General features: G+C 39.0%; 10 protein-coding genes and 2 pseudogenes across 10 annotated transcripts; 5 read left to right on the top strand and 7 right to left on the bottom strand.

Annotated features, from left to right (window-relative positions):
* The first annotated feature begins 469 nt into the window (after window positions 1-469).
* Window positions 470-1,018, top strand: LOC148959344 (histone H3). The gene has a single exon (XM_089110718.1). It carries the CDS (start codon window positions 572-574, stop codon window positions 980-982), a length of 411 nt encoding a protein of 136 aa, XP_088966844.1. The 5' UTR covers window positions 470-571; the 3' UTR covers window positions 983-1,018.
* Window positions 1,019-2,335: 1,317 nt separating this feature from the next.
* Window positions 2,336-3,474, bottom strand: LOC148959343 (uncharacterized). The gene has a single exon (XM_089110717.1). It carries the CDS (start codon window positions 3,374-3,376, stop codon window positions 2,753-2,755), a length of 624 nt encoding a protein of 207 aa, XP_088966843.1. The 5' UTR covers window positions 3,377-3,474; the 3' UTR covers window positions 2,336-2,752.
* Window positions 3,475-6,146: 2,672 nt separating this feature from the next.
* LOC148959342 (histone H2B pseudogene) lies at window positions 6,147-6,701 on the bottom strand (annotated as a pseudogene).
* A 150-nt stretch (window positions 6,702-6,851) lies between these two features.
* LOC148959341 (histone H2A) lies at window positions 6,852-7,373 on the top strand. Its single transcript, XM_089110719.1, has one exon. It carries the CDS (start codon window positions 6,937-6,939, stop codon window positions 7,318-7,320), a length of 384 nt encoding a protein of 127 aa, XP_088966845.1. The 5' UTR covers window positions 6,852-6,936; the 3' UTR covers window positions 7,321-7,373.
* A 1,335-nt stretch (window positions 7,374-8,708) lies between these two features.
* Window positions 8,709-9,160, bottom strand: LOC135685198 (histone H4). The gene has a single exon (XM_065201044.2). It carries the CDS (start codon window positions 9,103-9,105, stop codon window positions 8,794-8,796), a length of 312 nt encoding a protein of 103 aa, XP_065057116.1. The 5' UTR covers window positions 9,106-9,160; the 3' UTR covers window positions 8,709-8,793.
* A 1,329-nt stretch (window positions 9,161-10,489) lies between these two features.
* Window positions 10,490-11,451, top strand: LOC148959340 (histone H3). The gene has a single exon (XM_089110700.1). The coding sequence runs from the start codon at window positions 10,589-10,591 to the stop codon at window positions 10,997-10,999; it is 411 nt and encodes a 136-aa protein (XP_088966826.1). The 5' UTR covers window positions 10,490-10,588; the 3' UTR covers window positions 11,000-11,451.
* A 408-nt stretch (window positions 11,452-11,859) lies between these two features.
* LOC148959339 (uncharacterized) lies at window positions 11,860-13,481 on the bottom strand. Its single transcript, XM_089110699.1, has one exon. It carries the CDS (start codon window positions 13,393-13,395, stop codon window positions 12,772-12,774), a length of 624 nt encoding a protein of 207 aa, XP_088966825.1. The 5' UTR covers window positions 13,396-13,481; the 3' UTR covers window positions 11,860-12,771.
* A 2,641-nt stretch (window positions 13,482-16,122) lies between these two features.
* Window positions 16,123-16,697, bottom strand: LOC148959338 (histone H2B pseudogene; annotated as a pseudogene).
* A 173-nt stretch (window positions 16,698-16,870) lies between these two features.
* LOC148959337 (histone H2A) lies at window positions 16,871-17,390 on the top strand. Its single transcript, XM_089110722.1, has one exon. It carries the CDS (start codon window positions 16,955-16,957, stop codon window positions 17,336-17,338), a length of 384 nt encoding a protein of 127 aa, XP_088966848.1. The 5' UTR covers window positions 16,871-16,954; the 3' UTR covers window positions 17,339-17,390.
* Window positions 17,391-18,817: 1,427 nt separating this feature from the next.
* Window positions 18,818-19,284, bottom strand: LOC148959336 (histone H4). Its single transcript, XM_089110511.1, has one exon. It carries the CDS (start codon window positions 19,212-19,214, stop codon window positions 18,903-18,905), a length of 312 nt encoding a protein of 103 aa, XP_088966637.1. The 5' UTR covers window positions 19,215-19,284; the 3' UTR covers window positions 18,818-18,902.
* Window positions 19,285-19,800: 516 nt separating this feature from the next.
* LOC135685163 (histone H3) lies at window positions 19,801-20,762 on the top strand. Its single transcript, XM_065200995.2, has one exon. The coding sequence runs from the start codon at window positions 19,900-19,902 to the stop codon at window positions 20,308-20,310; it is 411 nt and encodes a 136-aa protein (XP_065057067.1). The 5' UTR covers window positions 19,801-19,899; the 3' UTR covers window positions 20,311-20,762.
* A 406-nt stretch (window positions 20,763-21,168) lies between these two features.
* On the bottom strand, window positions 21,169-22,784 carry LOC148959335 (uncharacterized). Its single transcript, XM_089110716.1, has one exon. It carries the CDS (start codon window positions 22,704-22,706, stop codon window positions 22,083-22,085), a length of 624 nt encoding a protein of 207 aa, XP_088966842.1. The 5' UTR covers window positions 22,707-22,784; the 3' UTR covers window positions 21,169-22,082.
* Window positions 22,785-23,099: the final 315 nt, after the last annotated feature.

Raw genomic sequence — 23,099 nt, 5'->3', positions numbered from 1 at the left:
AGCACGCTCTTTATACTGCCATCTTTCTTGATGGCGCCTTTACTGCATAAGCAAACTATGTCCTAGCAGAAAAGGCGAGGGCAGGTACACTTACAAGACAATTTGCCTCTTGAAATATGTCAATTCAGTGTTTTATTTGACTGACTGCCAAAGAGAACTGGAAAACAGCCACTAAAAACAAACATTATTTACGTAAACTCTTGCTATTGTTGCCATCAACCAGGATAACAAACCTCCCCAAGTCAAAGAGACAGGAATTTGCAATTGCTTGAATCCCTTTGAATTTGCTTTTTCTGCTTCCCTTTAGTTTTAAGAAATGGTATTAATCTTGTTCAGAAGATGCAATTGCAGCTCGCTCGAAACTTGGGATAATAAAGCAGCCAATGGGCGATGCATTCTTTGTCATTTCGCTTCTCCCGGCATGTCACGTGGCTTGCTCAAACATTTCAAATTGACCTCAAATGGCGCCGATTCGCAGATTGATTCGTTGTTCCTAGCTGGAAGGTAGTACCGTCATCGCTCAGTCACCTTATTTCGTTCGCCCTTATTGAAATTTCTTCGTAGTGTCAAAATGGCTCGTACAAAGCAAACTGCAAGGAAATCAACTGGAGGAAAAGCTCCTCGCAAACAACTGGCCACCAAGGCTGCACGAAAGAGTGCCCCAGCAACTGGAGGTGTAAAAAAGCCACACAGATACAGGCCCGGAACAGTTGCTCTGAGAGAAATTCGTAGATACCAGAAGTCGACCGAGTTGTTGATCAGGAAACTGCCCTTCCAAAGACTCGTCCGAGAAATTGCCCAAGACTTCAAGACAGATCTGCGCTTTCAGAGCTCGGCGGTGATGGCCCTCCAAGAGGCATCTGAAGCTTACCTAGTTGGACTGTTTGAAGACACCAACTTGTGCGCCATTCATGCCAAACGTGTTACCATTATGCCAAAGGACATACAACTGGCCAGAAGGATTCGTGGAGAGAGAGCTTAATTCAACAAGCAAATTTCATCTTTGTCGATGAATTCTTTGAAAAAACGGTTTTTTTAAAAACCACCATAGACACCAGAGATTATATTTCCCCAACCATAATACACACGACATGGTCGACTCAGATCAGTTCAGTTCATATCTACATGTACTTTTAAAACTAACATGTAATATTAAGTTACATTGGTACATGCAAATAAATTACATTAGTAGTTTACTTACAAATAATTTACATTTACAAATAATTTAATCTACTGGTAGTTACGTTGTCACAAACTACCAGTAGTTAGTTGGTCATGTACTCTGTAGAATGGGAAAAATGAATCACTTTTTCATAGTGCTAGACTGAATTCAATCAAGAGCATACAATTTATATCATGTGCACAATATTTTCAATTTGTGCTAAGCCCACAATGTAATACATATGTATGTATTTAAAATGTTGAGGTCACAATAAATATGACATATCATTTACTCTATCTTATTCTGAATTTAAAAACCATTAGGAATTATTATACAACTGCTGGCAAATTTATTTCATGACAATCTTTTTAGTCACCAAATATATGGTTTTTTCAGTCTTACCAAAATACCCCAATATATTGTGGGTTTGCCCCAAATGTTCAGCCACTGCAAGTGTCAGTATTGGATTTCAACATGTGTAAGGGAAAAACATTAGTTATAAAGTATCATTTGCTCATTTCCAGGCAATTTTTATTACAGTGTGCCAATCATAGAAATCTTAGCTACATCAACCATTAAATGTTTACATTGTATGACACACTCCTATACTCTCTACTTGATTCATATCACAATCAACCTCAAAATTTCAGCAATTTAGGGCACTGAACATATTGCTTGCATTCAAAAAATAAACTCTGATTGTAAAAGTAAGCTTTAAAATTTTCTTCAAAAGCAACCCAACAGGTAACCACAAGCTGGCTTCACAAGAATAGACTAAATCTTCAATCAACATGCTTATGATTAAGGTCATTACCCATCAAGAACCCCTTCTGTCTAACAATTCTTGATATAAGTTTGGCTGCAAAGAGGGCAATTGTTATTTCAGTTTTAATTTCTCTAGACAGTGTAAGATAAGATGATAAATTCGATTTCTGCTAACCTACATGATACTGTGTACTTGCAATTTTGTTCTCAATATAATTTACTAATAATGAGATGATGAATCCTTAGATCTACTTTGTAAATATTGAAGCTTGCATACTTCATCACCAAAAATATTTGATATATTCATGTGTTGTCTTTATTCTTTTTTATGCTGATCATAGTCACATAGCACATCAAGGACCTATACTGTCAAACTAGTCTTGAAATTACTTTGGATGTAAACTGGCAATTGTTATTACAAATGGCATTCTTAAAAGCTACTAATAATACTGTAAAAATATGAGTTGCTCCAGACTTTGCAGAAAAAATGTGTATCTTCTGCTAATTTTATGATAGTGTACAGTGGCAATTGTGCTTTCAAAATAGTTTACTATGCACATAACTTTAGGTGAAATGATAAATCCTGTTACCTATTTTGTAAATCATTTTGATGAAGGTACATCATAAAGAAAAAAGTGACAAATGCAGGTGACTGTGGGCCCACCAGCCTTGAAAACTCTACATTTAATTTCATGATATCAATGCAGCCGTCAAGGCTAATCAAGAACCGATGACCGACTTTTTGGTAGCTTTTAAAAAAGCTGTTTGTTTATATGGTAAACCAGGTGGTAAGTGGGAATCATGGCCCTCCTCCACTGATGCCATCTACTTCTTTGACTTTGCAGCCTTTACTTTCTTCCCAGCCGGTGACTTTGCTGTCTTTTTGCTGGCAGCCTTTTTGGGTTTGCTCTTACCAGCAGCTGATGCCTTCTTACCAGCAGCTACTTTAGGCTTCTTTGCCACTTTGGCCTTGGGCTTCTTTGGTGACTTATTGGCTCCGCTGGCTTTCTTTGGTGTCGAGGCCTTCTTTTTTGCAGGGCTTTTCTTGACTGAAGTTGCAGCCTTCTTAGCAGTAGCCTTTTTCGCCGCTGCTGGCTTTTTCGCAACCTTCTTTGCTGCTGCTGGCTTTTTCACTGCTGCAGGCTTCTTGGCAGCGGCAGGCAGCTTGAACGAACCTGAAGCCCCTACCCCTTTCGTTTGGATGAGAGAGCCAGAAGCGACCAGTTTTTTCAAGGAGGCTTTGAGGTTTCTCTTCAGAGCGCTCTCATCACCGAGACCTTTGTAATTAGATTGTAAATACTTGGCAATTTTCTGTCGCGATGACCCATTTCGCTCCTTCAGAATTCTGATTGCTTCCGCGATCATGTCCTTATACGCAGGATGTGCGGCAGGCTTCTTGGGCGCTGCTGTCTTCTTCGCCTTCTTTGGTGATGTAGCAGACGAATCCATATCACTTTCGAACTAGTGCTCCAACAATAAAATGGTGTGCGACCTTCACAAAGATTCAAATTCAAAACAGCCTACCTTCCGTACGAACCTTTAAAGCACTTGCAGTTAGGCGCCAAAACACACGTGACCTTCAAAATATTAGGCCAACATGGCTGTCAATTTTGTGCTTCTTGTCAAAACCTATTTGCCCGTCTACACCTAGCAGTGGCAAATACGATCTTGGCCGCATTCAAATCAGCAATATTATGGTATTTAGTTTCATTATTATTCTTTGCCAAGGAGACTTTGGTGCCTATTGCAGCAAAATATTCGATATAAACTTGTATAGCTCAACATGCCATCAAACATTGTTTGATTATTTTATTTTCCAGTCGTCATAAAACCTCCCAGTACACATGCAAGGGCAGGTTCAAAAGGTCCATTAATTGATCGAACCAGCAAATCGCCGTTACCTTTTGTGATGACTATAAAAACGCTTAAATTGGGCCGAATTTGACTGCAAGAAGCACAGCCACAATTTTCCCTCAACAAGTTAAGTATTAATTTTTTAACCTTATGTTTGAAACATTGGGTAACGATGGAGGAAAAATTCCTATTCAAAAAGCTCCTTTAGAAAAGGAAGACGATTTATTTAAAGATTTAGTTTTCCGGCAACTTTTGTGTCAGTAATAAACTGTGAAAGCTCATGATGAACGGCAGAGCGGGGGTGGGGGTAGGTAGAAAAACTGAAGAAAGAAGGCTGAGAAAATATGCAAAGAAAACCAGACATCTTTTGAAATTTAGGACGAACAGACTCTACAATTAGCAAGAAGCAGCCTATTTATTACATTTTCTCTGGCTATACCAACTCTCACCGAGGTGATCAGCGTACACGTCAATATATGAGGGCTGCATGTAGCATGTTTTCAGAACGACCAGATTTGAAAGTGGCCAAAAGTACTTTGATTGAAGTAAGCTCGTAAAGAAAGATACATAATAGAAGAGAATTTTTTCAAAAGAAAGAGAATTTTTAGCATAATAGAAGCATTAATTGACATAGTAAAGGTACTTAGTGATGTGCCACAAGCAAGAGTATACTGTACTGACTTCCAGTCAAGTTAATACCCTGGAGAGGCAGGAGGGACAGAGGGGGCCGTTGTAGCGCCGTTGAATATTTACTCCTAAGAAAATGAAATAAAGTTTTGTAGATAAATGATGACCAGCTTTGCCATTCTCATTATGTTGATTTCCATTAGAAATACAAAATATGGAAAAATCTCCTTTTTGCTGTCGGTCATCGATTACGGCAAATTTTTTTTCAGAAGAGGATAATAAACTTCAAACAGATAATCGAAGTCTTGCAGCCAGCCCCTTCTATTTATAACTGCCATGATATATATAAAACCAAAAATTTCGAATAATGACAAGGCGATTTAATATCAACTTGCATGGACCATTTTGTCAACAGTATGCCTATGTTTGGAAGAGCTTTTGATTGCAAAAAACCCCAGCTGTATGGGTCGATGCAATGTTTGTACAGATCCCCCCCCCTGTCACCCCCGCAGCCCTAACAATTATTCGATTATGGTAGTGGAAAAAATTTTTGCTGCCGCCTCTGGCCAAGGGTGTAAGTCGTTTTTGAGAGTACTGGTCTAGGGAACTGCCTTTGAAAGTAGGAATTCCATCCTGACAACAACCCATTTTTGTTGAAAATAAACTAGTAAATGAAACTAACCGACCTTTTACATTCCTGAGTTCAAACCAACAATACTGAGATATCTGCTAAATCGAACATTCATTGGTTTGGTATAAGCTTATGGCCGGACAAATTGAAACTTGAATAATTAGAATGAAAACTTCAAAACTTTATATTATATCTATAAACTTTATATATCTAATAGATGTGACAAAAGATACATAGCTTTTTGAGAAAATAGCTCTGTCTTTATTATTTTTACTTATAATATTTTCCATTTTTCATGCAAAATTTCTGAGGTAAAATTTAATAAACACCACATTAAAAAAGGACTAAATCAGAGATAACTATTGAAAGTCCACAATTGTAAAAAAACAAAGGAGAAAATTCATAATACATATTCAAAATAGAATGCATATTGAAAAGAAAACTTTCATAAACGCTCACCAGGAGTAATAAGCATTCACTGGCAGTGTTTTTAATATGGGCCTACTCGTTGGTGTAAGCCCGGGACAGGGGACTTGTGGGGGTATTCTAAATGTTATCGAAAAATGAGATATTTGGCAATTCGGATGGTGAAAAAAAAATTGCGAAAGGGATGTTTGGTTTATCTGAGTTTCGAATTTCCAATGAATAAATAGCATTTGCCATTGATTGGAATAATGCATTGAAAAAATATTGCAGCATGTTAGGCTGGGGGTTCATTCTATTTGGCGGGGCTTTCACCATATTGGAATCCAATGTGGGGGGTTTATTCGTGGCTTTACTGTTCATGAAAAACCAAGAGCCAATGTTAACAAATGACTGTTGAATGTAGAATATTTTAAGAAAATGTTTCATATTTGATATTTTCAAAGAGATGTATTTTTTGAATGTTTACCTACAGAGTTGTTAACTTTTTAAATGTGATACTGGATGAGGGGATGCTGATGAAAATGAGACTCCAACATGCATTAGCCTAAATGTTTTTAAAACTGGATAACTCGGTTGAATAAAGAAGCACAATGCTTATCGTGTGTGTCAAAGGTTCGGGCAACGAGATTGGTAAATTTGGTAGCTTTTAAAAAAGCTGTTTGTTTTCTGGTTGTAGACGACAAGCGAGGATTGCCGTGTTCGTGCGTCCAGCAGTTTACTTGCTGCTTGTGTACTTGGTGACGGCTTTGGTGCCCTCGCTGACAGCATGCTTGGCAAGTTCACCGGGGAGGAGAAGCCTGACGGCAGTCTGGATTTCCCTCGAAGTGATCGTTGCCTTCTTGTTGTAGTGGGCGAGACGCGAGGCTTCTTGAGCAATCCTTTCGAAGATGTCGTTGACAAACGAGTTCATGATGCTCATGGCCTTGCTTGAAACGCCGGTATCGGGATGGACTTGCTTAAGTACCTTGTAGATGTAAATCGAGTAGCTCTCCTTGCGCTTTTTCGACCTCTTCTTATCTCCAGAGGCAGCCTTGCCCCCTTTCTTGCCAACTCCTGCTTTCTTCTCCCCCTTCTTGGCAACCTTTGGGGCCTGTTTTCCTCCTTTTGCTGGGGCGTCAGACATCTTGAAGAATGATTTTAAATTTGACTTTTCGAATTTCGAAAGGACCTTCGCTAGATAAAGCAGCAACACTGACTGTGACTGATCTAGTCTGTTGTTGGTTGGCGCCAATGCAAGTTTTTACTATATTTGTGGGCAACTGGGTCGATTAGCTCGAAGGCCATGTGACACACGTCGATTCGCTGTCTCGTGTTCGCTTATTGTTCGCGGTCGATAGCGGGGGTGTTGATTGGTAGATCTCGAGTAAATGCCCTTTACAAATCGACCACTTTGGCGGGCAATCAGGCAGTTGCGAACAAAGTTGTTCATTCTACGGCAAGGCTTCATTTCGTTTTTCAATTTGAGTTAAACATGTCTGGACGCGGAAAAGGTGGAAAAGCTAAGGCCAAGGCAAGGTCGAGGACATCCAGAGCTGGTCTTCAGTTCCCAGTCGGACGTATCCATAGATTGTTGAGAAAGGGAAACTACGCTGAACGAGTTGGATCGGGGGCTCCCGTCTATCTTGCAGCCGTACTCGAGTATCTCTCGGCAGAAATCTTGGAGTTGGCTGGCAATGCCGCCAGGGACAACAAGAAGTCAAGAATCATCCCTCGACACTTGCAGCTTGCAATCAGAAACGACGAGGAGCTGAACAAATTGCTGAGTGGAGTGACCATTGCTCAAGGTGGTGTCCTGCCCAACATTCAGGCAGTACTCTTACCAAAGAAGACCGAGCAGAAGGCTCCAAAATCATAAAGCCTGGCTGGCTAGTGTTGTTGGCTGGCTTTACCAGTTCGTCGAACGAAAAACGGTTTTTTTAAAAACCACCACGAAAACTAACTTGGTGTACCTACTTGTGACACACACGATACCTACCCACACCACACACTCTATATTGTTTATAGTATAGGCCCACTGCATTATGATGCTTTGAATTCATTCAAAGCTACTCACTGTTTAAGCAAGTAGTTTTAATCATTTTATCAATTAGTTTATGTTTCTTTTCGAGTGGTGGTAGGGGTACACTAGCATCTCAATTAATCATGCTCAACAGATGAGCACAAAGAAACCATACCAAACATTCAATAACAATAATCAAGCAGTCAATCAATTGAACCAGCAGCAAGTAATCAATCTAGGGTTGATTGGTCCTAAGAAGCTATCCTTAAACAGGCTATCCTTACACAGTTGAACCAAGATGCAAGCAACAATTGGTCAAGGTGGAACAACTGTTATTTAAGGGCAAATATTTATGGTTGAAAATGAAAATGAATAGACAGAAAAGGATTATTTTCTTCAATTGATCAAGGTGAAACAACTTTTATTTAAGGGCAAATAATTATGGTTGAAAATGAAAATGAATAGACAGAAAAGGAATTATTTTCTTCAATTGATCAAGGTGAAACAACTTTTATTTAAGGGCAAATAATTATGGTTGAAAATGAAAAAGAATAGACAGAAAAGGAATTATTTTCTTCAATTGATCAAGGTGAAACAACTTTTATTTAAGGGCAAATAATCAAAGTTGAAAATAAAATAGAATAGACAGAATTGGAATTCTTTTCTTGGCCTGTTGGTAATCTTCCTGGTTATATTTCTTGCTGATGGTCATTAAAACTGAATTGACCAAAGGGCTGGGCTATTTGTTGATGGTAGTAAGGTGAAGATGTATGAATCTTTTGCTTGGTTTTATAATGATGATAATGTATCTCATATGTCAACATTTGTCAATGATCCACAAACACAACAATTATGAGAGAGGGATATGCACATTACTACTGTGTGTCAAGTCAACGAGGGGTTTATCATTTATTTGTGTTCATGAAATGGAGATGTTTGGAGCCTACCTTTCTGGTGAGGACATCTTGTAGACTTATTATTATTAATTTGGAGATGAGTTTGTTGGCATGCTCTTTCAAAAATCAACTTGATTGAGCTAGCTGCATCAATAGCATTTTACAAAGTCCTATTATTATTTAGTAAACATATTCCTGTTGGAGTTCAGTGCATTTTTGTGCGACTTTACATTATACCGGTCGATTTATTTAGTGGGATATTAATTTATTGATTCAGTACATTCAATTATGACTCGCTGTTAATCGTGTGCTGTCACAAGGCTTAAAACATTGGGCAACTTTGGCATTTTTGGTAGCTTTTAAAAAAGCTGTTTGTGTTGTTGGTGAGGACGAGTCACTCCAGTTGTCTATCCTGTAAACAGGACGACGCAACTTAACCGCCAAATCCGTACAGTGTTCGACCCTGTCTCTTCAAAGCGTAGACGACATCCATGGCAGTGACAGTCTTTCGCTTGGCATGTTCTGTGTATGTGACTGCATCGCGAATGACGTTCTCGAGGAAAACCTTGAGAACACCTCGTGTCTCTTCGTAAATGAGGCCAGAGATTCTCTTTACTCCTCCACGACGAGCCAATCGGCGAATGGCTGGCTTGGTGATGCCTTGAATGTTGTCACGAAGAATCTTTCGATGACGTTTAGCACCTCCTTTGCCAAGACCCTTTCCTCCTTTTCCTCTTCCAGACATGATTGTTGAAAGTTGTGTTGTACGACAGCGAGCGACAATGCACGAGGCGACTGATTTCAATCAGAGTTGCCAGATTGAAATCTATAAAAATCCCGCATCAAGACATAAAAAATCCCAGAATGCAATAGATTTTCTCAAAAAATCCCGAGATTTTTTTGTGATGTTCTGATGACGCCATTTACCACAGGGACAAAATTTTGACCTCTGTGCAACGACTTTTCAACTTCTCTATCTTGTGCAACATTGTAATTGTACGGACCAAAGCATTGACAAAGGAGTTAAAATTTTTCTTGACATTTTTATTTCAGTTGCGTGACAAGAAACAAAAGGAGACCATTTTAGACGAAAATAGCTGTCAATCCTAAGTAAACTGATGACACTGAAGATAAAAGATAAAATTTATTAAATAACATAACAATGTAACTGAATAAAGTTCGATATTTTTAGGGTATTTTAGCAGTTTCTATTCGAGAAGTCCATCACCAAGAACAAAGTCATCGTCTGCATTGACTCTATAAATTCTTTCTGTGATGAATTTCCTTTTCATAGCATGGGTGACTTTGAAATTATAGCAATCTTCACCTCTCCATTGAAGACTGCTATCCACACGGACTAATGTGTCTGTAGTGGGGCTTGCCACTAGCAAAGTGTGGATGAAATGTGCCGCTCTTATTCTCGTATGAATGCTTTGTTACTAACAAATCTATTCTGAAAAACTTTTCTAATCCATTCTCTAAAAATCCCGAGAATTTTCCCGAGATTTTTTCACCGAAAAAAATTCCCGAGAAAAATCCCAACAGCTCTGAATATTCCCGAGATCTCGGGATAAAATCCCGAACCTGGCAACCCTGATTTCAATCTGACTCAACCGGCAAATACATACAGGAGCAACTGCGGACCTATTAGGAGCACTCTCTTTATACTGCCATCTTTCTTGATGGCGCCTTTACTGCATAAGCAAACTATGTCCTAGCAGAAAAGGCGAGGGAAGGTACACTTACAAGACAATTTGCCTCTTGAAATATGTCAATTCAGTGTTTTATTTGACTGACTGCCAAAGAGAACTGGAAAACAGCCACTAAAAACAAACATTATTTACGTAAACTCTTGCTATTGTTGCCATCAACCAGGATAACAAACCTCCCCAAGTCAAAGAGACAGGAATTTGCAATTGCTTGAATCCCTTTGAATTTGCTTTTTCTGCTTCCCTTTAGTTTTAAGAAATGGTATTATATTAATCTTGTTCAGAAGATGCAATTGCAGCTCGCTCGAAACTTGGGATAATAAAGCAGCCAATGGGCGATGCATTCTTTGTCATTTCGCTTCTCCCGGCATGTCACGTGGCTTGCTCAAACATTTCAAATTGACCTCAAATGGCGCCGATTCGCAGATTGATTCGTTGTTCCTAGCTGGAAGGTAGTACCGTCATCGCTCAGTCACCTTATTTCGTTCGCCCTTATTGAAATTTCTTCGTAGTGTCAAAATGGCTCGTACAAAGCAAACTGCAAGGAAATCAACTGGAGGAAAAGCTCCTCGCAAACAACTGGCCACCAAGGCTGCACGAAAGAGTGCCCCAGCAACTGGAGGTGTAAAGAAGCCACACAGATACAGGCCCGGAACAGTTGCTCTGAGAGAAATTCGTAGATACCAGAAGTCGACCGAGTTGTTGATCAGGAAACTGCCCTTCCAAAGACTCGTCCGAGAAATTGCCCAAGACTTCAAGACAGATCTGCGCTTTCAGAGCTCGGCGGTGATGGCCCTCCAAGAGGCATCTGAAGCTTACCTAGTTGGACTGTTTGAAGACACCAACTTGTGCGCCATTCATGCCAAACGTGTTACCATTATGCCAAAGGACATACAACTGGCCAGAAGGATTCGTGGAGAGAGAGCTTAATTCAACAAGCAAATTTCATCTTTGTCGATGAATTCTTTGAAAAAAACGGTTTTTTTAAAAACCACCATAGACACCAGAGATTATATTTCCCCAACCATAATACACACGACATGGTCGACTCAGATCAGTTCAGTTCATATCTACATGTACTTTTAAAACTAACATGTAATATTAAGTTACATTGGTACATGCAAATAAATTACATTAGTAGTTTACTTACAAATAATTTACATTTACAAATAATTTAATCTACTGGTAGTTACGTTGTCACAAACTACCAGTAGTTAGTTGGTCATGTACTCTGTAGAATGGGAAAAATGAATCACTTTTTCATAGTGCTAGACTGAATTCAAGAGCATACAATTTATATCATGTGCACAATATTTTCAATTTGTGCTAAGCCCACAATGTAATACATATGTATGTATTTAAAATGTTGAGGTCACAATAAATATGACATATCATTTACTCTATCTTATTCTGAATTTAAAAACCATTAGGAATTATTATACAACTGCTGGCAAATTTATTTCATGACAATCTTTTTAGTCACCAAATATAATATATGGTTTTTTCAGTCTTACCAAAATACCCCAATATATTGTGGGTTTGCCCCAAATGTTCAGCCACTGCAAGTGTCAGTATTGGATTTCAACATGTGTAAGGGAAAAACATTAGTTATAAAGTATCATTTGCTCATTTCCAGGCAATTTTTATTACAGTGTGCCAATCATAGAAATCTTAGCTACATCAACCATTAAATGTTTACATTGTATGACACACTCCTATACTCTCTACTTGATTCATATCACAATCAACCTGAAAATTTCAGCAATTTAGGGCACTGAACATATTGCTTGCATTCAAAAAATAAACTCTGATTGTAAAAGTAAGCTTTAAAATTTTCTTCAAAAGCAACCCAACAGGTAACCACAAGCTGGCTTCACAAGAATAGACTAAATCTCCAATCAACATGCTTATGATTAAGGTCATTACCCATCAAGAACCCCTTCTGTCTAACAATTCTTGATATAAGTTTGGCTGCAAAGAGGGCAATTGTTATTTCAGTTTTAATTTCTCTAGACAGTGTAAGATAAGATGATAAATTCGATTTCTGCTAACCTACATGATACTGTGTACTTGCAATTTTGTTCTCAATATAATTTACTAATAATGAGATGATGAATCCTTAGATCTACTTTGTAAATATTGAAGCTTGCATACTTCATCACCAAAAATATTTGATATATTCATGTGTTGTCTTTATTCTTTTTTATGCTGATCATAGTCACATAGCACATCAAGGACCTATACTGTCAAACTAGTCTTGAAATTTCTTTGGATGTAAACTGGCAATTGTTATTACAATTGGCATTCTTAAAAGCTACTAATAATACTGTAAAAATATGAGTTGCTCCAGACTTTGCAGAAAAAATGTGTATCTTCTGCTAATTTTATGATAGTGTACAGTGGCAATTGTGCTTTCAAAATAGTTTACTATGCACATAACTTTAGCTGAAATGATAAATCCTGCTACCTATTTTGTAAATCATTTTGATGAAGGTACATCATAAAGAAAAAAGTGACAAATGCAGGTGACTGTGGGCCCACCAGCCTTGAAAACTCTACATTTAATTTCATGATATCAATGCAGCCGTCAAGGCTAATCAAGAACCGATGACCGACTTTTTGGTAGCTTTTAAAAAAGCTGTTTGTTTATATGGTAAACCAGGTGGTAAGTGGGAATCATGGCCCTCCTCCACTGATGCCATCTACTTCTTTGATTTTGCAGCCTTTACTTTCTTCCCAGCCGGTGACTTTGCTGTCTTTTTGCTGGCAGCCTTTTTGGGTTTGCTCTTACCAGCAGCTGATGCCTTCTTACCAGCAGCTACTTTAGGCTTCTTTGCCACTTTGGCCTTGGGCTTCTTTGGTGACTTATTGGCTCCGCTGGCTTTCTTTGGTGTCGAGGCCTTCTTTTTTGCAGGGCTTTTCTTGACTGAAGTTGCAGCCTTCTTAGCAGTAGCCTTTTTCGCCGCTGCTGGCTTTTTCGCAACCTTCTTTGCTGCTGCTGGCTTTTTCACTGCTGCAGGCTTCTTGGCAGCGGCAGGCAGCTTGAACGAACCTGAAGCCCCTACCCCTTTCGTTTGGATGAGAGAGCCAGAAGCGACCAGTTTTTTCAAGGAGGCTTTCAGGTTTCTCTTCAGAGCGCTCTCATCACCGAGACCTTTGTAATTAGATTGTAAATACTTGGCAATTTTCTGTCGCGATGACCCATTTCGCTCCTTCAGGATTCTGATTGCTTCCGCGATCATGTCCTTATACGCAGGATGTGCGGCAGGCTTCTTGGGCGCTGCTGTCTTCTTCGCCTTCTTTGGTGATGTAGCAGACGAATCCATATCACTTTCGAACTAGTGCTCCAACAATAAAATGGTGTGCGACCTTCACAAAGATTCAAATTCAAAACAGCCTACCTTCCGTACGAACCTTTAAAGCACTTGCAGTTAGGCGCCAAAACACACGTGACCATCAAAATATTAGGCCAACATGGCTGTCAATTTTGTGCTTCTTGTCAAAACCTATTTGCCCGTCTACACCTAGCCGTGGCAAATACGATCTTGGCCGCATTCAAATCAGCAATATTATGGTATTTAGTTTCATTATTATTCTTTGCCAAGGAGACTTTGGTGCCTATTGCAGCAAAATATTCGATATCAACTTGTATAGCTCAACATGCCATCAAACATTGTTTGATTATTTTCTTTTCCAGTCGTCATAAAACCTCCCAGTACACATGCAAGGGCAGGTTCAAAAGGTCCATTAATTGATCGAACCAGCAAATCGCCGTTACCTTTTGTGATGACTATAAAAACGCTTAAATTGGGCCGAATTTGACTGCAAGAAGCACAGCACAATTTTCCCTCAACAAGTTAAGTATTAATTTTTTACCCTTATGTTTGAAACATTGGGTAACGATGGAGGAAAAATTCCTATTCAAAAAGTTCCTTTAGAAAAGGAAGATGATTTATTTAAAGATTTAGTTTTCCGGCAATTTTTGTGTCAGTAATAAACTGTGAAAGCTCATGATGAAGGGCAGAGCGGGGGTGGGGGTAGGTAGAAAAACTGAAGAAAGAAGGCTTAGAAAATCTGCAAAGAAAACCAGACATCTTTTGAAATTTAGGACGAACAGACTCTATAATTAGCAAGAAGCAGCCTATTTATTACATTTTCTCTGGCTATACCAACTCTTACCGAGGTGATCAGCGTACACGTCAATATATGAGGGCTGCATGTAGCATGTTTTCAGAACGACCAGATTTGAAAGTGGCCAAAAGTACTTTGATTGAAGTAAGCTCGTAAAGAAAGATACATAATAGAAGAGAATTTTTAGAAAAGAAAGAGAATTTTTAGCATAATAGAAGCATTAATTGACATAGTAAAGGTACTTAGTGATGTGCCACAAGCAAGAGTATACTGTACTGACTTCTAGTCAAGTTAATACCCTGGAGAGGCAGGAGGGACAGAGGGGGCAAGTAGCGCCGTTGAATATTCACTCCTAAGAAAATTAAATAAAGTTTTGTAGATAAATGATGACCAGCTTTGCCATTCTCATTATGTTGATTTCCATTAGAAATACAAAATATGGAAAAATCTCCTTTTTGCTGTCGGTCATCGATTACGGCAAATTTTTTTTCAGAAGAGGATAATAAACTTCAAACAGACAATCGAAGTCTTGCAGCCAGCCCCTTCTATTTATAATTGCCATGATATTAATAAAACCAAAAATTTCGAATAATGACAAGGCGATTTAATATCAACTTGCATGGACAATTTTGTCAACAGTATGCCTATGTTTGGAAGAGCTTTTGATTGCAAAAAACCCCAGCTGTATGGGTCGATGCAATGTTTGTACAGATCCCCCCCCCCCTGTCAGCCCCGCAGCCCTAACAATTATTCGATTATGGTAGTGGAAAAAATTTTTGCTGCCGCCTCTGGCCAAGGGTGTAAGTCGTTTTTGAGAGTACTGGTCTAGGGAACTGCCTTTGAAAGTAGGAATTCCATCCTGACAACAACCCATTTTTGTTGAAAATAAACTAGTAAATGAAACTAACCGACCTTTCACATTCCTGAGTTCAAACCAACAATACTGAGATATCTGCTAAATCGAACATTCATTGGTTTGGTATAAGCTTATGGCCGGACAAATTGAAACTTGAATAATTAGAATGAAAACTTCAAAACTTTATATTATATCTATAAACTTTATATATCTAATAGATGTGACAAAAGATACATAGCTTTTTGAGAAAATAGCTCTGTCTTTATTATTTTTACTTATAATATTTTCCATTTTTCATGCAAAATTTCTGAGGTAAAATTTAATAAACACCACATTAAAAAAGGACTAAATCAGAGATAACTATTGAAAGTCCACAATTGTAAAAAAACAAAGGAGAAAATTCATAATACATATTCAAAATAGAATGCATATTGAAAAGAAAACTTTCATAAACGCTCACCAGGAGTAATAAGCATTCACTGGCAGTGTTTTTAATATGGGCCTACTCGTTGGTGTAAGCCCGGGACAGGGGACTTGTGGGGGTATTCTAAATGTTATCGAAAAATGAGATATTTGGCAATTCGGATGGTGAAAAAAAAATTGCGAAAGGGATGTTTGGTTTATCTGAGTTTCGAATTTCCAATGAATAAATAGCATTTGCCATTGATTGGAATAATGCATTGAAAAAATATTGCAGCATGTTAGGCTGGGGGTTCATTCTATTTGGCGGGGCTTTCACCATATTGGAATCCAATGTGGGGGGTTTATTCGTGGCTTTACTGTTCATGAAAAACCAAGAGCCAATGTTAACAAATGACTGTTGAATGTAGAATATTTTAAGAAAATGTTTCATATTTGATATTTTCAAAGAGATGTATTTTTTGAATGTTTACCTACAGAGTTGTTAACTTTTTAAATGTGATACTGGATGAGGGGATGCTGATGAAAATGAGACTCCAACATGCATTAGCCTAAATGTTTTTAAAACTGGATAACTCGGTTGAATAAAGAAGCACAATGCTTATCGTGTGTGTCAAAGGTTCGGGCAACGAGATTGGTAAATTTGGTAGCTTTTAAAAAAGCTGTTTGTTTTCTGGTTGTAGACGACAAGCGAGGATTGTCGTGTTCGTGCGTCCAGCAGTTTACTTGCTGCTTGTGTACTTGGTGACGGCTTTGGTGCCCTCGCTGACAGCATGCTTGGCAAGTTCACCGGGGAGGAGAAGCCTGACGGCAGTCTGGATTTCCCTCGAAGTGATCGTTGCCTTCTTGTTGTAGTGGGCGAGACGCGAGGCTTCTTGAGCAATCCTTTCGAAGATGTCGTTGACAAACGAGTTCATGATGCTCATGGCCTTGCTTGAAACGCCGGTATCGGGATGGACTTGCTTAAGTACCTTGTAGATGTAAATCGAGTAGCTCTCCTTGCGCTTTTTCGACCTCTTCTTATCTCCAGAGGCAGCCTTGCCCCCTTTCTTGCCAACTCCTGCTTTCTTCTCCCCCTTCTTGGCAACCTTTGGGGCCTGTTTTCCTCCTTTTGCTGGGGCGTCAGACATCTTGAAGAATGATTTTAAATTTGACTTTTCGAATTTCGAAAGGACCTTCGCTAGATAAAGCAGCAACACTGACTGTGACTAATCTAGTCTGTTGTTGGTTGGCGCCAATGCAAGTTTTTACTATATTTGTGGGCAACTGGGTCGATTAGCTCGAAGGCCATGTGACACACGTCGATTCGCTGTCTCGTGTTCGCTTATTGTTCGCGGTCGATAGCGGGGGTGTTGATTGGTAGATCTCGAGTAAATGCCCTTTACAAATCGACCACTTTGGCGGGCAATCAGGCAGTTGCGAACAAAGTTGTTCATTCTACGGCAAGGCTTCATTTCGTTTTTCAATTTGAGTTAAACATGTCTGGACGCGGAAAAGGTGGAAAAGCTAAGGCCAAGGCAAGGTCGAGGACATCCAGAGCTGGTCTTCAGTTCCCAGTCGGACGTATCCATAGATTGTTGAGAAAGGGAAACTACGCTGAACGAGTTGGATCGGGGGCTCCCGTCTATCTTGCAGCCGTACTCGAGTATCTCTCGGCAGAAATCTTGGAGTTGGCTGGCAATGCCGCCAGGGACAACAAGAAGTCAAGAATCATCCCTCGACACTTGCAGCTTGCAATCAGAAACGACGAGGAGCTGAACAAATTGCTGAGTGGAGTGACCATTGCTCAAGGTGGTGTCCTGCCCAACATTCAGGCAGTACTCTTACCAAAGAAGACCGAGCAGAAGGCTCCAAAATCATAAAGCCTGGCTGGCTAGTGTTGTTGGCTGGCTTTACCAGTTCGTCGAACGAAAAACGGTTTTTTTAAAAACCACCACGAAAACTAACTTGGTGTACCTACTTGTGACACACACGATACCAACCCACACCACACACTCTATATTGTTTATAGTATAGGCCCACTGCATTATGATGCTTTGAATTCATTCAAAGCTACTCACTGTTTAAGCAAGTAGTTTTAATCATTTTATCAATTAGTTTATGTTTCTTTTCGAGTGGTGGTAGGGGTACACTAGCATCTCAATTAATCATGCTCAACAGATGAGCACAAAGAAACCATACCAAACATTCAATAACAATAATCAAGCAGTCAATCAATTGAACCAGCAGCAAGTAATCAATATAGGGTTGATTGGTCCTAAGAAGCTATCCTTAAACAGGCTATCCTTACACAGTTGAACCAAGATGCAAGCAACAATTGATCAAGGTGAAACAACTTTTATTTAAGGGCAAATAATTATGGTTGAATATGAAAAAAGAATAGACAGAAAAGGAATTCTTTTCTTCAATTGATCAAGGTGGAACAACTGTTATTTAAGGGCAAATATTTATGGTTGAAAATGAAAATGAATAGACAGAAAAGGATTATTTTCTTCAATTGATCAAGGTGAAACAACTTTTATTTAAGGGCAAATAATTATAGTTGAAAATGAAAATGAATAGACAGAAAAGGAATTATTTTCTTCAATTGATCAAGGTGAAACAACTTTTATTTAAGGGCAAATAATTATGGTTGAAAATGAAAAAGAATAGACAGAAAAGGAATTATTTTCTTCAATTGATCAAGGTGAAACAACTTTTATTTAAGGGCAAATAATCAAAGTTGAAAATAAAATAGAATAGACAGAATTGGAATTCTTTTCTTGGCCTGTTGGTAATCTTCCTGGTTATATTTCTTGCTGATGGTCATTAAAACTGAATTGACCAAAGGGCTGGGCTATTTGTTGATGGTAGTAAGGTGAAGATGTATGAATCTTTTGCTTGGTTTTATAATGATGATAATGTATCTCATATGTCAACATTTGTCAATGATCCACAAACACAACACTTATGAGAGAGGGATATGCACATTACTACTGTATGTCAAGTCAACGAGGGGTTTATCATTTATTTGTGTTCATGAAATGGAGATGTTTGGAGCCTACCTTTCTGGTGAGGACATCTTGTAGACTTATTATTATTAATTTGGAGATGAGTTTGTCGGCATGCTCTTTCAAAAATCAACTTGATTGAGCTAGCTGCATCAATAGCATTTTACAAAGTCCTATTATTATTTAGTAAACATATTCCTGTTGGAGTTCAGTGCATTTTTGTGCGACTTTACATTATACCGGTCGATTTATTTAGTGGGATATTAATTTATTGATTCAGTACATTCAATTATGACTCGCTGTTAATCGTGTGCTGTCACAAGGCTTAAAACATTGGGCAACTTTGGCATTTTTGGTAGCTTTTAAAAAAGCTGTTTGTGTTGTTGGTGAGGACGAGTCACTCCAGTTGTCTATCCTGTAAACAGGACGACGCAACTTAACCGCCAAATCCGTACAGTGTTCGACCCTGTCTCTTCAAAGCGTAGACGACATCCATGGCAGTGACAGTCTTTCGCTTGGCATGTTCTGTGTATGTGACTGCATCGCGAATGACGTTCTCGAGGAAAACCTTGAGAACACCTCGTGTCTCTTCGTAAATGAGGCCAGAGATTCTCTTTACTCCTCCACGACGAGCCAATCGGCGAATGGCTGGCTTGGTGATGCCTTGAATGTTGTCACGAAGAATCTTTCGATGACGTTTAGCACCTCCTTTGCCAAGACCCTTTCCTCCTTTTCCTCTTCCAGACATGATTGTTGAAAGTTGTGTTGTACGACAGCGAGCGACAATGCACGAGGCGACTGATTTCAATCTGACTCAACCGGCAAATACATACAGGAGCAACTGCGGACCTATTAGGAGCACTCTCTTTATACTGCCATCTTTCTTGATGGCGCCTTTACTGCATAAGCAAACTATGTCCTAGCAGAAAAGGCGAGGGAAGGTACACTTACAAGACAATTTGCCTCTTGAAATATGTCAATTCAGTGTTTTATTTGACTGACTGCCAAAGAGAACTGGAAAACAGCCACTAAAAACAAACATTATTTACGTAAACTCTTGCTATTGTTGCCATCAACCAGGATAACAAACCTCCCCAAGTCAAAGAGACAGGAATTTGCAATTGCTTGAATCCCTTTGAATTTGCTTTTTCTGCTTCCCTTTAGTTTTAAGAAATGGTATTATATTAATCTTGTTCAGAAGATGCAATTGCAGCTCGCTCGAAACTTGGGATAATAAAGCAGCCAATGGGCGATGCATTCTTTGTCATTTCGCTTCTCCCGGCATGTCACGTGGCTTGCTCAAACATTTCAAATTGACCTCAAATGGCGCCGATTCGCAGATTGATTCGTTGTTCCTAGCTGGAAGGTAGTACCGTCATCGCTCAGTCACCTTATTTCGTTCGCCCTTATTGAAATTTCTTCGTAGTGTCAAAATGGCTCGTACAAAGCAAACTGCAAGGAAATCAACTGGAGGAAAAGCTCCTCGCAAACAACTGGCCACCAAGGCTGCACGAAAGAGTGCCCCAGCAACTGGAGGTGTAAAGAAGCCACACAGATACAGGCCCGGAACAGTTGCTCTGAGAGAAATTCGTAGATACCAGAAGTCGACCGAGTTGTTGATCAGGAAACTGCCCTTCCAAAGACTCGTCCGAGAAATTGCCCAAGACTTCAAGACAGATCTGCGCTTTCAGAGCTCGGCGGTGATGGCCCTCCAAGAGGCATCTGAAGCTTACCTAGTTGGACTGTTTGAAGACACCAACTTGTGCGCCATTCATGCCAAACGTGTTACCATTATGCCAAAGGACATACAACTGGCCAGAAGGATTCGTGGAGAGAGAGCTTAATTCAACAAGCAAATTTCATCTTTGTCGATGAATTCTTTGAAAAAAACGGTTTTTTTAAAAACCACCATAGACACCAGAGATTATATTTCCCCAACCATAATACACACGACATGGTCGACTCAGATCAGTTCAGTTCATATCTACATGTACTTTTAAAACTAACATGTAATATTAAGTTACATTGGTACATGCAAATAAATTACATTAGTAGTTTACTTACAAATAATTTACATTTACAAATAATTTAATCTACTGGTAGTTACGTTGTCACAAACTACCAGTAGTTAGTTGGTCATGTACTCTGTAGAATGGGAAAAATGAATCACTTTTTCATAGTGCTAGACTGAATTCAAGAGCATACAATTTATATCATGTGCACAATATTTTCAATTTGTGCTAAGCCCACAATGTAATACATATGTATGTATTTAAAATGTTGAGGTCACAATAAATATGACATATCATTTACTCTATCTTATTCTGAATTTAAAAACCATTAGGAATTATTATACAACTGCTGGCAAATTTATTTCATGACAATCTTTTTAGTCACCAAATATAATATATGGTTTTTTCAGTCTTACCAAAATACCCCAATATATTGTGGGTTTGCCCCAAATGTTCAGCCACTGCAAGTGTCAGTATTGGATTTCAACATGTGTAAGGGAAAAACATTAGTTATAAAGTATCATTTGCTCATTTCCAGGCAATTTTTATTACAGTGTGCCAATCATAGAAATCTTAGCTACATCAACCATTAAATGTTTACATTGTATGACACACTCCTATACTCTCTACTTGATTCATATCACAATCAACCTGAAAATTTCAGCAATTTAGGGCACTGAACATATTGCTTGCATTCAAAAAATAAACTCTGATTGTAAAAGTAAGCTTTAAAATTTTCTTCAAAAGCAACCCAACAGGTAACCACAAGCTGGCTTCACAAGAATAGACTAAATCTCCAATCAACATGCTTATGATTAAGGTCATTACCCATCAAGAACCCCTTCTGTCTAACAATTCTTGATATAAGTTTGGCTGCAAAGAGGGCAATTGTTATTTCAGTTTTAATTTCTCTAGACAGTGTAAGATAAGATGATAAATTCGATTTCTGCTAACCTACATGATACTGTGTACTTGCAATTTTGTTCTCAATATAATTTACTAATAATGAGATGATGAATCCTTAGATCTACTTTGTAAATATTGAAGCTTGCATACTTCATCACCAAAAATATTTGATATATTCATGTGTTGTCTTTATTCTTTTTTATGCTGATCATAGTCACATAGCACATCAAGGACCTATACTGTCAAACTAGTCTTGAAATTTCTTTGGATGTAAACTGGCAATTGTTATTACAATTGGCATTCTTAAAAGCTACTAATAATACTGTAAAAATATGAGTTGCTCCAGACTTTGCAGAAAAAATGTGTATCTTCTGCTAATTTTATGATAGTGTACAGTGGCAATTGTGCTTTCAAAATAGTTTACTATGCACATAACTTTAGCTGAAATGATAAATCCTGCTACCTATTTTGTAAATCATTTTGATGAAGGTACATCATAAAGAAAAAAGTGACAAATGCAGGTGACTGTGGGCCCACCAGCCTTGAAAACTCTACATTTAATTTCATGATATCAATGCAGCCGTCAAGGCTAATCAAGAACCGATGACCGACTTTTTGGTAGCTTTTAAAAAAGCTGTTTGTTTATATGGTAAACCAGGTGGTAAGTGGGAATCATGGCCCTCCTCCACTGATGCCATCTACTTCTTCGACTTTGCAGCCTTTACTTTCTTCCCAGCCGGTGACTTTGCTGTCTTTTTGCTGGCAGCCTTTTTGGGTTTGCTCTTACCAGCAGCTGATGCCTTCTTACCAGCAGCTACTTTAGGCTTCTTTGCCACTTTGGCCTTGGGCTTCTTTGGTGACTTATTGGCTCCGCTGGCTTTCTTTGGTGTCGAGGCCTTCTTTTTTGCAGGGCTTTTCTTGACTGAAGTTGCAGCCTTCTTAGCAGTAGCCTTTTTCGCCGCTGCTGGCTTTTTCGCAACCTTCTTTGCTGCTGCTGGCTTTTTCACTGCTGCAGGCTTCTTGGCAGCGGCAGGCAGCTTGAACGAACCTGAAGCCCCTACCCCTTTCGTTTGGATGAGAGAGCCAGAAGCGACCAGTTTTTTCAAGGAGGCTTTCAGGTTTCTCTTCAGAGCGCTCTCATCACCGAGACCTTTGTAATTAGATTGTAAATACTTGGCAATTTTCTGTCGCGATGACCCATTTCGCTCCTTCAGGATTCTGATTGCTTCCGCGATCATGTCCTTATACGCAGGATGTGCGGCAGGCTTCTTGGGCGCTGCTGTCTTCTTCGCCTTCTTTGGTGATGTAGCAGACGAATCCATATCACTTTCGAACTAGTGCTCCAACAATAAAATGGTGTGCGACCTTCACAAAGATTCAAATTCAAAACAGCCTACCTTCCGTACGAACCTTTAAAGCACTTGCAGTTAGGCGCCAAAACACACGTGACCATCAAAATATTAGGCCAACATGGCTATCAATTTTGTGCTTCTTGTCAAAACCTATTTGCCCGTCTACACCTAGCCGTGGCAAATACGATCTTGGCCGCATTCAAATCAGCAATATTATGGTATTTAGTTTCATTATTATTCTTTGCCAAGGAGACTTTGGTGCCTATTGCAGCAAAATATTCGATATCAACTTGTATAGCTCAACATGCCATCAAACATTGTTTGATTATTTTCTTTTCCAGTCGTCATAAAACCTCCCAGTAC

Source organism: Rhopilema esculentum, chromosome 10, assembly GCF_057945365.1.
Source record: "Rhopilema esculentum isolate cy_ngs chromosome 10, ASM5794536v1, whole genome shotgun sequence".
Taxonomy (NCBI): Eukaryota; Metazoa; Cnidaria; class Scyphozoa; order Rhizostomeae; family Rhizostomatidae; genus Rhopilema; species Rhopilema esculentum.
The sequence above is the reverse complement of the archived record's forward strand: the minus strand, read 5'-3'. Positions and strand labels throughout refer to the sequence as shown.